The 14,467-nt window shown below is 43.5% G+C and overlaps 1 protein-coding gene across 1 annotated transcript in view; it reads left to right on the forward strand.

The window, feature by feature from the left end:
* jade2 (jade family PHD finger 2) overlaps positions 1-14,467 on the forward strand; it is a 112,820-nt gene that overhangs the window by 50,083 nt on the left and 48,270 nt on the right. Inside the window, 1 exon segment of the mRNA XM_079738686.1 lies at positions 12,937-13,202. Within this exon segment, the coding sequence (XP_079594812.1) occupies positions 12,937-13,202 (266 nt within the window).

Raw genomic sequence — 14,467 nt, forward strand, 5'->3', positions numbered from 1 at the left:
TGGTCCAACGGATGCCTGTCAGCCCAATCAATTGTGGGTTGAAAATCAAGATTTTCTTCTTTTACAGAAAACCCACGAGATCAGCCAGGCGCTTCTGCTCTGGGTCAGTTGCTTCATGAACCACATCACAGGGGAAGCTCGCTTGGCTCTGTTACCGACAACAGTGAATGACTGGACGGACGGCTGAGCCATTAAAACCGTGTGGTGTAACAGTTGGTCCAAAACACACCATGCCGATTGGACTGTGTCACCGGGTCCGTCCTCAGACCGCACTCTAGGCGGGCGTCCCTCTCTGGCCGAGTGTCCTGACAGGCAAAAGGGCTGAGCTCAGTGAACGAAGCACACTAACTAGACCAGTGACTGGCTGGCTGGCCGGCCTGGCTCCCCCACCACAGAGACTGGGTCTGGGCCAGAACCTGAGTCGGCCGTTCACTTCCAAAGGGGTTGAGTCAGAAGCCTGCTAAACCCAGTCACCTCCTCAGGGGACGTTTGGGGAGAAACGTCTTCAGGGTGGGGAAGCCTAACAGCGCAAATATCAATGTCCAAAATCATTCAGACACTGTTTAAATACAGATCAGATTGTGAGAGAGTGTTGTCCATTATATGCATGTTTGGATCTTTAAGACACAATTTTTGATGCATTTAAGTCGGATCATTTGGACCTGCACCACCGTATTCCAGAAACAGCTTCAGTCCCCTGGCCAAGTGGATATTCTGCTATACCAGTCAATGCTACTTTCAGAAGTCATGGTTTTGTTTATCACTGCGTAGACCGGGGACTGTCCTAATTTGATTGTAAGGTCACAAAGCTGTGCAGAAGTGACCGTTCTATTAAGGTGAAGCCGGCTGACTCTAGTCTGGACATATTTGAATCAGCTCATTATGTCTTACAGGCTTTGATGGGCAATACAAACAAGGATTTCTCTATGATTTGTTCAGTGATCAAATTTGTAGATTTGAAATATGCTAGGAAGGGAAAGCAACAAGTAGGCTTTTCCCTAGTTATGTCGTTAATCAACAGGCAACCAGTTAGTAAGATCGCACCTCACTGCACCTGCCCAGTTGCCTTTTCCCTTTAAAATTCCACATAGCAATTTGATGTACTTCAACTGTATTGCGTGTAACATCATGCTCAAGAAAAAGTATTCACACATCCCAAAACAAGCAGGATATAAAAAGTAAAGGGCAGAATTACCTGCTTATCCACTTTAATTGTGTATTTGCTGAAGTGCCACTGTGGGCTACTTTATGTGGGCAAAACCAAGCAACTAAAAACCAGAATCTTTGAGTAGAAATGTGCAATAAGAAAGAATGTCAACTCATCAGTCGCAAGGCATTTTAACTCTTGCATTGATAATCAATGAGCCTAATATACTATAATAGCTCTCCCCCCTCCTGTTCTGTTACGGTGAGTGTAGCGTGTGATCTAAGTGTGCTTACTTTAAGAAAAGGAGGGATGAGGACTTTGAAACAGTAATCTTTGGGTTATTTCTTTTAGTTTCTGGTGACCAACGTTCACCGTCAGTCAGACCATTAAAAAAAAAATAATAATAATAATAATAACTGGCACAGCCCTTATTAGAATATGTAGTTAACATCATAACTTTCCCTTGCCATGACATCTACTACACTGCCTTCCTAGGAGCCCTTACAATTTCTGGCCAATAACAGGAGACCAATTGATGTTTGCAAGTTTTCAGCAGCAAAAAGCAAACCGTATTGTAACGTTAAATGGGAAAACTGTGATGAGGTCCAACCAAGCCCAGACACTCAAGAAGCAGTACAGAACCAAAGAATATACAAAAAAGCTAGAGAACCAAAGTATGTGATGAGATTTTTATAGTTTACCTGCTAGTTCCAGCCTTGATGGCTTTCTGGATAAATGGCCGTCCTGACACTATTTTTGGATGAGTGTTGTTTATGTGCGTCTTTGTTTAGCTGTGAATAAGTCTGTGTGAGACTGTGGCTTTGTGTTAGTCTGACTGTATTTACTGTAGTCTAGCCCACTACAGTACATACAATGCATCATTGTTGTTGCTCATTTGGGAATTGTCATTCAGTCTAAAGCACCATCTGTCTTCTCTACTTCTATTTCAGTTCTCTGCTCTCCCACCATTTACCTTTTTAAGTGGCTGACCCATGCTCTCTTAAGGATCTTTTCCATCACATGTTACTGCTGAACAATTCTCGGGTGTCCTTGTCTGTTTTAGTTTTCCATTGGAGAAAGGATTGATACTACCTGGTACCTGTTCCTTTTTCTCTGTATCACCTGTTGACTACAGATGGGTCGGAGAAAATCGTCTCTAGAATCATCCTACTGCGTATCCACCCCACATCTTCCCCGGCTCTCTTTCTGCCCGGTTGCCATCACACGGCAGTAAAGCCATTGATTATAATGATGAGTTTGATGATGATTAGGGAGAGAATTTCATCCTGTTTGAAATGAAAACAAAGCATTAGCTCTGCCATCTGCTCTCCCTGCAGTCCTTCTCTTCCAGGTTTAATGGATGGGTGAGGGCATACTGGGGTGGGAGGGGTTAGGGTTAGGGTTGGGGCGGGGGGGGACTGGAGGGATTAATGCAATGGATGGGTGGATGAATTGAATGGAGGTGTTGATGGATTCATACAAAGGATGGATGAGTGAACGACGGCCAGATGGAATGAGGTCTTAAATGGATTCTGGAGACATGCATAGCGCCAAGCAAAAAGTGTCTGATTGGATTTGAAGGGATGGAGCTGACCCTTGGCTGAGGCCGCGGCTCGGCAAAACAACCCTCCAGCGTTTTGATGGAGATGGTGGGTATTTAAAAAATGTTCAATAAATAATATCTCTCAGAAAGACGTTGGCAGTAAGAACTAGAAGGGGAGAAAGGGAACCAGGCATGAAGGAGGCAAACGGCTGAAAGATTAAATGGATGTATCATCCACTGAGGACCTGAAGGAGGCCCAGGGTGAGGAGTAAACAGACTGACTAAGTGGAACACTACCAGGACTAGTGCTCCCCTGGGAGTGAGGGGGACACGGAGATAGTTTAGTGTCTACCACACTGCACCAACTCACACATACATGAAAACAAATCTATGTATGCCGTTTGTGTAAATGTCTCACTAATGGAGCGGTTTTATCTGTCAAGCTGATAGAATTACAGCTTTGGCTGACAAACCTTGCATGTCAATGAGCCTCACTAGTCTGTTGCTAGCAGTTGTGTCGGTGGGCAGTCACTCACATCTTTGCAGACAATAATTATTTTAATAATAAAAGCAACAGTTAGCCAAAATATTAGTCAATTTTTGGTTGATATGTGAATCACTACCAAAATAAGAAAAGGATTTGCATTGTTACTTATTGTAAGTCGCTTTGGATAAAAGCGTCTGCTAAATGCCCTAAATGTAAATGTTTGAACGGAGTAAGGCACATGTAGCGCAATTCTATTTTGGACGCAAACATTATGTTGCGTCTGTCCCGGCTAACTGAAGCATCTGTCGGGGGCTTTGAGCTGTACACTTAAAATAGAACCCAGAAACGGCACAAGATTTCCTCGAAAACAGTTTAAATTGGTTATCAGTACAAGGTCCATGGTTTCTTTGCAAAATTAGAACTAAACAATTTTATATGAGCAAGGTCTACCAACCGATTTCTTAAGGTTTAACAGGTAATGGCTGTCACTAGGGGTCTCTCATCAAAACAATCCAAAAAGATGTAGTTTAATGACATTGAACTAAAACAACTATGGGAGTTGTTGTCTACTCCACAATTGCCATTGAAAGTCTACCGATGTGACTCAGGCAGAAATTATGTTCATGGACGAGTTAATGTAATCAAGTTTTATTGACATAATGTTCAGTCCCATTTGTTAACGTTATGTCATTTCATTCTAATGAATTGGCCAAAAGTACCGTACGGTTAAGTTGCTGACTAACCATTAGATGGGTCGAACGCCAAAACAGATGTAGATAATGCCATGTGGCGAGTTAAATTGTGGGGTGGTTCACCTCTGTTAACCTTGGTGGAAACAGTCAAACTGATACAGATTCAACTGACTTTTGGTTTCTGTACACTGGTGGAAGCTCTCACAGACAGCTCTCATTGATTTTTAGGCTGTGTATTCGATTGGAGTTTTGTTGTATTTCTTGCAAGCTTATTTCGGAAACACACATGCACATGTTATGAGGTGCATTTCCATCCACCTGTTATCATGTTCATTTTTTACCTGCGCATAAAATATTGTAAAACTTCTTGAAATATATCAGCCTTCATTTAGCCTTGAATCGTTCTTTTGAGGCTAAGAACTAAATTCCCACTTATAGCTAAAGACAATAAAACCAAAGTTAATATCCCCAAACTCTTTCGTAAAAAAAGGTTTGATCTGCCATCTTTTGAGCTGTAAGCACTTACAATTAATAATTCAGTATTTTATTTTTAATACATACTCTTCCTCTGAACATCAGTGTGTGTGTTGGTGTGAACACTTAAATCATTCAGTATTTTATTTTTGCTACAATTTGAAATGCATACTTTTCCTCTGTGTCATTCAGTGTTGTGTCGGTGTGTATGTGTGTTGGTGTGTTGTGGTGGAGCAGGGCCAGGGTGAACATGTTTCCTACAGGCCCTGTTGTCTGGATCAGCGGCCGTGGTGGTGAGAGGGGGCGGGGGGGGCCGGGTCTGTTTGTGGGCTTACTGGAAGTGTGTCAGACAGCTGAGGAATGCAGAGAATAGGGTGGGAATGTGATTTTGTATGTGTGTGTGTGTGTGTTTTTCGGTCGCACAATAAAGGTCCATGGGTTTGAGCATTTGGGCAGATGTTGTACATATTGATATCAGCAATGCTCGGCACTTATTGTCCGCTTTTGACTAATAGCGTTGGGCTGAGGCCAGGGTCCAAGAGGACTTGTTTCAGCTCCTAGACGGTACGATCGCAGACCGCATTTAAACCCAAAGGTGGCTACACTCTTAAGAAGACCATTGCATTTGTAGGTGCCCATTGCAACCAATAAGCATACAGTACACCAAGCAGTATACGAATGATCCAACAAACCAATACTCCTCCCACGACTTTAACCTCCCCTGCGGTGTCTTCTTGCCTTACCTAGATGTGTTGGCAAGTTTGGATTTGATACTGAAAACCATAAATAACTGAGTAACCCTGAAGGTATTTCATTAAAATCCTAAAAAGTTTGATCTCCATGCCCTTTGTTTCCAGACCCAGGGTATGAGCTAGACTGCTGCTCGGTATCTCACGCTTCTTCTTGCTGTTTTTCTTTTGAAAATGTCTGGTATCGATCGACAAGAGGTACCCACCTCAAACACTCTAGTGTTTGTGTATGGTTGGAAGAATACCCCACTGATACAATGAAATCCTTTATATTTTTATGGATTGAAATGGATCGGCTCCACTTATAGTTTATTTCCCTGTTAATTCAATCACTTCAACACTTTGTACTAAGCTAGATGTTGGAGATCACATGTTGCGTCAATGTCTATCCAAAGTAGGTCAATACATTTACCTGCTGTTGGTTCTGAACCACACACCGGGAGAAAGCAATTGTGTAGTATGTACTACACTGTCTGTATCAGACAGCCATGGATCGTGTGTGTGTGTGTGTGTGTGTCCGTGTGTCCGTGTGTGCTGGTGGTTAATCCATGCAGCTTGCTCTAGCAGAATGACAGTAGGGTTATCAGTTATTTCAACAGGTGTGGGGGGGGTTGGGTGGTCAGCCGGTTTATGTTTTGGTGGCAGGCTTCCTGGTGGCAGTACTGTGGTGTGTTTGTTGTGCTCAGTGTGAGGGTAGGAGGGTCGATGGGTACAGAGCACACTGAGAGAAGCCATACCACCCATAATATTCTACCTTTCCTCCTTGGCCTCTCCCCCTCCCCCAGGCTTCAGACCTCCATTCCTCCACATCCTGCTTTTTACTACCAACTCCACTGAGTTTTTAATACTAACCACAGGCCAGGTGTGTGTGTGTGTGTGTGTGTGTGTTGGTTTCGAGGTGGGTGTGTAGGGGATGTGGTGGGCTGGGGTGTTGTTTCAGTGTGTGGGAGAGAGAGAGGGGAGCAGCAGGGGTCATTTGTAGTTAGAAGTTCACAAAAAGAATTCACAATGTTGAAAGAGAAGTGTGTTATATTATGAAGTGATCTCATGGATATTAAATAAGGTATCTTTCACGAAGATCTTCATACGAAAAAACTATAAAATATGGAAGCTACAAAAGCTAATAACCTAAATATATAAAGTATTTACATAAAGGTATAGGCTAGTAGGTGATTTCTACCACCCGGATGGGCATATAAAGCCATTGACATGTTCCAGATGTAACGTAGTTTTACCGTTAATAAACCATTTGTATAATGCCGGTACACAACTCCACAGACAAGATACAATAGGTCCAGTCCTTTGTAGATATTTGAATTTCGAAATAATAGATACAGTACACATGCAGTATGAATGGAATGTTTTTTCTCAATGGATGGATTTGGCTAGTTTACCATCAACAGACCAATTCGCAAAGATATTAGTCAGGAACTCTCGGACCATTTTCAATCAGCGCAGCCATCTTGGTTGTTTATGACAACGCCACAACAGTGCTTTTCTGCGCAATCATCGTATTAAGCCCGCGCAATATACGATGAACAGTTGTTATTTGCCCAACCCGGGGCCAGTTCTTCTAGAAATCTGTCCGAACAGAACAGTGGCCCGATTCATATCCCACAATATGACATGAGCTCGCAGTTTCCTCTGGTTCCCAGGGAAAGATTTTGCTACCAAGTCCTCAAATTTCACGTGATTTTTGACCGATTTTTTTTCAACAAATCAAGCAGTAATCAATAACAGAGAACATTTTTTATTTTTGGCACAGCTAGGTCAGTTGCTATGCTGATTGGATCACAATCTAAATGTCCAGTTGATCAATCAGATTGCTGGGTTGGAACTACCCGTAATGCTGGGTTAAATCTTGCGTTGCTGGGGAAAGTCTTCCCCAAACCTTTGTTTCAACTCCCAAACGTGGTTAAGGCAGTTCTCTAATGCCCCTGGAGACAGTTCGTAATGAACTATTTCTTGTTGGCAGGACATGACTGATCGGCATGTCCGTCTTCCTGACTGTCTGTCTGCCAGTACATTTGCCTTGCTTGGAGAAAAGCAGGGAGCCTATTTGTTTTATTTCATTTTCTTGTAGTTTTTATTGTTTGTTTAACAGAATTTTGTTCCACATTGTATATTCAGGTGGAACTTTGGGTGAATGATGATGCAGCGGAAAGGGGAAATGATAATAAATGAGTCTTAAAAACCGGGCTAAGCAAAACGTCTAATTGCTAGCGGGGAGGCCCCTGGCGACACAGCTCTGTGGCCCAGAGCAGGGGGGCATCATTATAACATACTTGCTCTGGAGCTAGGATGCTAGGCGTGTGTGTATTTATCCACAAAATGTGTTGACTTCAGGACGGGGATATTCATCTGCTGATCAGCACAGTTCCTGTTCGTCTGTTATCTCTCGACCGCTCTCTCACTCTTTATCTCACTCTTCCTGTCCCTTTGCCTTGTCTCACTTTGCTCTCATTTTCATATTTTTTTCATATTTCTCATTCTTTCTTTCTTTCTCTCTCTCCGTGTAGCACATGGATCTCTCACTCTCTGATTGGATCCTCCAGCGGATCATTCTCTTTCTAACGCGTTTTCACTGTGTCTGGCTGTCGGGGTGATGAGTTGAGAGGAGCGACATGGTCCGGGTCAGCACCCTGAAGCAGCCGTGCGCTCACTCTAGGTAGGGTCTACTGCTGAGCGCCGTGGCTCCAGCCTGGGTAAACCAGGTGGGTTGGGGCTTGTTGACCTGCTCCTGAACACCGTAGCTCCAGCAGCGGGGACACGGGCCCTATTTCTAGTCAAAAAGTGCGACTTTTGTAAAAATGTGTTTCTGTGTGTCCCGTAGCACCATACAACAAATAATGGGAAACCTTAACCTGCAAATAAGACTTTTGACTTTGTGCATCCCGACACCATGGGCATTATGTTGTTTGACTCCTGCCCTTTGCGAGCCGTCACCGGCCGCCATTACTGTGGTTTGAAATTCTGATGCCAAGTGTAAAATGTTGCAATCACCAATCAAAAATTATTACTGACTTAGTAAGTAGATAAACACCCCAGCAAAAGGATTTAAGCACTATTATTTCGTTGTCATTTGTTACAAATGCCATTACCATCGGTCAGGTATTGGTGAGTGAAATGTGCCAGGCTGATTGGAGTTGACTGTGCTTGCCTCAGTGGGAGCCCGTTTAGATTTCAGAACGCTCCTGGGTCATTTCTGACCAATCGGGGCATCTCTTCTGTGATCCCGGAATCATCTTGCCTATCAATCACGGGTGCAGGAAATGGACCACAGTGAGGGTGGGGGCAGAGAGGGTGGGGATGTTGTTTGGGTTGTTTAGTTTCAAAATCTGTCTCTCTTTTGCTCCTTTCTGCTCACTCACTATAACCTCTATGTTGCAGAGAGCACCTTTAAGAACAGAAAGCCTCTTAAAGGCTTGAAGACGATGCCGATGAGTTTTATCCAACATCCATGCCAGTGTAGTCTGCCCGGAAACAAAGTGTGACGTTCTCTGTCTCAAATGGTCCGGGAAACCTTCGACTGCTCCCGTGCACGTAGAAGATCGAGAGCGTGAAATGAAAAGATGTAGTGCAAACTTGGCCAAAGCTATTGGGTGTCAAACAAACATCTCATTCTGTCTGTCCCCACTACTCCTTTCTTTCTCTATCTCCTCATATCATGCTCTATCTGCCTCTCTCCTCTCGGCCCTTTCACCTCCATTATCTGCTTCTCACAACTAACCATTGGAAAAATAGAGAACGAAGAAACCCCTTTTTTTTTTTTTTACTTGAAGGTGAGAAAACCTAAGGCTAAGGCGACCATGTTGCTAGTGTAGATTTAAGGGTGCGTGTGCGCCTCTGCTCCGTCCCGTAGCCTGTCGTGCAAGGCTTGTGTCCATGACAACAAGCCTGGCATTCCAGGGCAGACTACACTAGCATTTTTAACCAGGGAAAAAAAAAGCCAGCTGACTGTATCACAACTACACTGCATTTGTAAAGGTTTCATTAACCCAAAGTTGATACACCAACATGCAGACGCACACACACACATACAGCCCCCAGCTGAGGACATGTCAATACATTTATATTATAAATATTAAAACATATATTGTGGCAAGTTTTTGTAATGATCCAACCCTCCATTCTTGGTGAAAACATATTGTATTCAAATTCATAAACTGATTAATGGTTACCCAGATAGACAGACAGACACACCCCTTTGTTGTCTGACTCTTTTCTGTTAACTGGGTGAACTGGGGATGGGGGGCTAAACCCTCACACCAAAACCCCACACACTGGTGGGAAAACTGGAGGGATTACATGGAAAAGCGGGAATTCTTGATCCCTTACTGACAAGAGGTATGTCAGGAATGAGGAAAAAAAAAATCCCCCTCACACACACACACACACACACACACACACACACACACACACACACACACACACACACACACACACACACACACACACACACACACACACACACACACACACACACACACACACACAAGGGGCCAATTGTGGGACCATGGTGTGGCGCATAGAGTATCAAATTCTAATCCATAAGTGTGAAAGGAATGGTGTGTGTGCGTGTTTCTGTGCACACAAACCCACACACATGTACTTCTGTCCAAGGCGAGGGGATTTGTCTAGCCGCTTGCTTTTGGGAAATCCATTGTTGGTATGCAGGGAAACTTTTGCATTCATTTCACTGTTGTGGTGTGTGTGTGTGTGTGTGTGTGTGTGTGTGTGTGTGTGTGTGTGTGTGTGTGTGCGCGTCACACATCATTTTGAAAGTTGGTTAGGTATCAGAAATAAACAATAACTCAATCATGCAATGTCATTGAAGATGGGTGCATGTTGTTTTGAGACATCAGTAGGGTAGAGCATATATTGTAAAAGTTGCAGGCCTATTAATGAGATGGATACTATCTCTTGATTTAAGGGCCTCCTGCGCCTCTGCCGTCCATGGAGCATCCATAATGTTTTACACGGTGCCTCAGAGTTAAATGGCTGTTTACACAAGAGGTTTCCGCTGGGCAGGACGGCGCAGCCAGACTGAGCAGCTAAACGTCTCGGTGCCCAGCCGAGAAGAAAAAAAGGAAAGAAAAGGCCTTGGTGTCGGCGAGCGCTGGCCCGTCCAGCACCCGGCCGTACAGTGTGCAGCGTTAGGAGGGAAGGAAACAGAGATTTATGGGACCGGGGGGGCGGGGAGACTGAATTATTAGGTCAGAACAGTAGTGTCAAAATAATGATCTGTCTGTGTTGGTCTGTCTGCGGGCTTTCCTGTCTGTGTCTCAGACTTCCCATCTCACCACTTGTTTGTTTTTATTTGTGGCACACATAGCCCTCATTCAGTATGTTAATATTATATTGTCATGCATTGTAATCCATTTGAACACTCAAAGAACACAGAGATTGGTGAATATGCTTGTTTGGTTTGCTTTGGTTGTGAACCTAATGATTTATTTATTTACTAGATACTTGACCTAGTTACAACTGGAGCTGCAGCACTGTCCCGCTGATTTGTCAAGCACACATACACACATGAACACACACCGAGTTGATGACACAAAGATGTGTTGAATATGTTGTGAAGAACAAGTTTTTAGTTTACTTATTTATCTCATGTCTCTTTATTGCCTCGTCTTTATATCCTTTCCTCTTATTTTGAGCTATACACTTGGTGATGCTGTCTGAAATAGTTTCCGCATGGCTCACCAGAGTAACATCCCAGTAATAAACCCTTGTTAAAAAAACATCTTATCCCACAGAGGGGATGTTGTTGGTTTGTTGTTGTTTTTTTGCGCTTATTTTTATGAGGCCGGAGCCTTGCTGAGCTCTCCTGATAAATATCAGGAGAGGGGGGCGGGGGGCCTGAGCACATGTGTATTGAGAACCTTCCCTCCAGAGCACATGTACACTCCCACCTGAAGCCTGGCATCAGAAGGTACCTCATAGTTTACATCGTATGTGAGGCCATACATTTGGGTTTAATCTCATTTTACTTACAGAATTGGAATTTCTATCTGCCACGCTTTATGAAATAATTCAATATCGTCATTCGTATCAATATTTAAATCATTCAGAATTAATTAAGACGTCGACACCGAGTGTAACAAAATACCAACACTTGCTTATTTGAGAGGCAATACAATAGCAACACGCTCGCTGGTAATGTTCTCAAAGTTTTTGGAATTATTTTTATTTGAACAAGTCCCGTGGCTGGTTTATGTTCATAAAATAAGCAAGTTTTCAATGGTTGTTTCAAAGGTCTGTTTAAAAAGGCACATGCACATAATCAAGCACTTCACCTTCTCCTTTTCATAAAAGCGTCAGAGGTCTGTCTGTGTGTGTGTGTGTGTGTGTGTGTGTGTGTGTGTGTGTGTGTGTGTGTGTGTGTGTGTGTTGGAGAGAACACACAATGTTGCATGTGAGAGTGAGAATCTGTGTGCGTCTGCTTGTCTGTGTGTGATAACGCACATTGTTCTGTGTGTGTGTGTGTCTCTTTGTGGAATTGAATTGGGCATTTCATGGGTTTCAGTAGGTCAAGCAAAGTACCTGACCCCATTTCCGGATGTTGTTTGCAGAAATGCCCGAGGGTTCAGGGACCAAACTATCTGTCACCCTCCTCAAGCCCAAGACTCAATTTGCTTCAATGGGGTTGTCAACGGTGTAACTTTAAATCATGTCTTCCCAGCAGCGGGGTCATGACCCTGAACGGAGGTCCTTCCGATAATATGAACCTGGGATCTGCATGAACTTTGCTGTGCTGCAGACACTGGTTGTGTTGATGTAGTGGTTGTATGCTCGGCAGACAACCGCATCAACAATGTTAAATGTGATATTATAGTTGCATCGCAGAACAATCAAACGGACTGCCTGAAGCGCTGGTACTGGATGAACCGGAGACTGGTACTCATCTGAAGCAGCTTGCTTTTTGAGGAGGCCACAGTTTTCACATGTCTCTGCTGAGATGAAGCCCAATAGGTCATTTTCGAAGAACACGTTTGTGTTTCTATTTTAGTGCAAGTAAATCCTCTGCATTCAAACACTGAGATTTGAAAACAAGTGTTTTGGGCTGTACTTATAGAAAAGAGGTGAGAGGTGTTGTCTCCATGGTTACGACCCAGGGCAAAATTATTGTGTCATTGTTCTTTTAAGCTCGTACCGTCATTGAGATGTTGTATTTGAAATGCGCCACACATTGTTTGTTATGCTATAAGTATGCAAGAAACTTAAAGCATTCATATTTTGCACTTATCGTGTCTAATAATTTAATTTGGGTGTACTGCTAGATTAGGTTTGCATGCTTTAATGTTAAAATGCACCTTATTATTCTCACACTGTTCATTGTTGCACACCCGCTTTAAGCCTCTGTCAAAGAAGATCGGTTTTAGCTCCTGTCTCACACGCGCAAATACTTTGCATGGGTGTCTGTTTGCAAGGCCTCTGTTTGTTTACCCGAGTTCGATACCAAATCATAAATTCACTACACCAGAACATCAACAACATTTATAGAGCTGACTATGGGCCTTTGAGGCGTAGAACAGAAAAAGAGTCATTTTGTTTGAAAAGTAATGATACAGCTGCCTAAAAATATTCAGGACAGTGAGGTTTCCTTATGCCACCGGACCATAATAATAAGTGTAGAAATTCCAAATAAACTATTTTTTTTTAAATAACTACCATGTTAGTTTTAAACAGAACAAATCCTCAACTAATAAAGCGTTCTCAACCCCTGCTGGCCGTTCATGTGCCTCTTCCATTGTTTAGCTTCACGTCGGATTTGACTATGGAGGTTAATTGTGATAAAGATGTCATCAATGATTCTTATCTCTCTCTCTCTCCCCCAGTCTCCTCCCAGAGATGGGCGTGGCTTCTCTCTGCGGACCGTCTGGGCGGACACACCCTCGGTTTGCCTGTGAGGAGGATGAGGAGGAGGAGGAGGATGAGGAGGGGGACGAAGAGGAAGATGATGAGGAGGGCGAGGGCCGTGTCATGAAGGTGATGAGAAACCCCCTCCCGCCAACCCCTCCAGCCCAGCTGTACAGCCGGTATGACCTGGATGAGCTGGACGTGGCCTGGCTGGGTCTGGTGAACCAGGAGTTCAGACAGATGGGTAAGTTTGACACACAGGTACCTGCGTCTTCAGGCGCTGAAGGAAGTGGCACCATAGTGATAGATCTTGGCACTTGGATTGATGTTTTTTTGCCTTTTTTGACTACGTGTTAAGAGGAAGTTCTCGGAACTAAACGCAGTCACTACCTTTTTTTAAATGTATGTTTTTTTCCTGTGGGTAAGCTTTTTTTAGATCATAGATTTGATACAATCTGTACAATTTAGTGTTTTGAGAAATCGATGCTGAAGTCTATGGGTTTGGCGCATAGCTTGAGTAGCTTCTAGGGGTGTACGGCATACGATTAACATATTAACCTCACTGCCTTACTAGATGATAAGTACTGGTGGGTTTTTGTTGAAAAAACCAAGTAGGTTATAATGGAGACCTTTTTTAAGAATGTATCCACAACTTTGAGGTTTGTCGGTCTCTGATATCTCCTCTCACTCCTAAAGCCACATTAATTACTTCTGATATTAAGCACAAGAAGAGACTTGATCTTTTACCAGTGAGGTCCAGTACACACACACACACACACACACACACACACTCTCTCTAGGGATCTCCTTAATTGTGTGGCCGTTGTCTTCATAAAGCCTGGCTGTGTTGGGACAGGATGCTCTGGGCAGTGCAGTAAGCCCCAACCCCCCCCTCCCCAATTGTGTGTGTGTGTGTGTGTGTGTGTGTGTGTGTGTGTGTGTGTGTGTGTGTGTGTGTGTGTGTGTGTGTGTGTGTGATAAAATGAAGTAAAGAAAATGTTGACTTCCTAACACCTTTTACCCCTGTTTCATTCTTCGGGATGAGAGAATTCACCCACAAAGCATGATCTCTGTCTCTCTTTCTCTTTGTCAGTCTGCCTCTTTATCATCGTTTTTTCCTTTGAATTAAACACACGTGCACAGACACACGTAAAATACATACTGTTTGCGCATCCACAGCCCAGTTTGTTTCTGTTCTTAGAACTATGTAGAAACTATACACAACATAGGAAAAGGAAGAGATGTTTCTGTATGTGTGACAAATTTTTTGAGTTGTCTGTCCAATCAGAGACATCTTATTTTGCCCTTCCAAAGGCGCGCAGTTTGAAAGGTGTGTGTGTGTGTGTGTGTGTGTGTGTGTGTGTGTGTGTGTGTGTGTGTGTGTGTGTGTGTGTGTGTGTGTGTGTGTTCTTTGCCCTTTGTCGTTTTGTTCCCCTCAGACAAACAAAGTCAGATGAGCAAATACAAAGAGCCCTAGTCCTGGCCAGCACGCTTACTCACAGACTGTAC

This window comes from Pollachius pollachius (genome assembly GCF_949987615.1).
Source record: "Pollachius pollachius genome assembly, chromosome: 6".
NCBI lineage: Eukaryota > Metazoa > Chordata > Actinopteri > Gadiformes > Gadidae > Pollachius > Pollachius pollachius.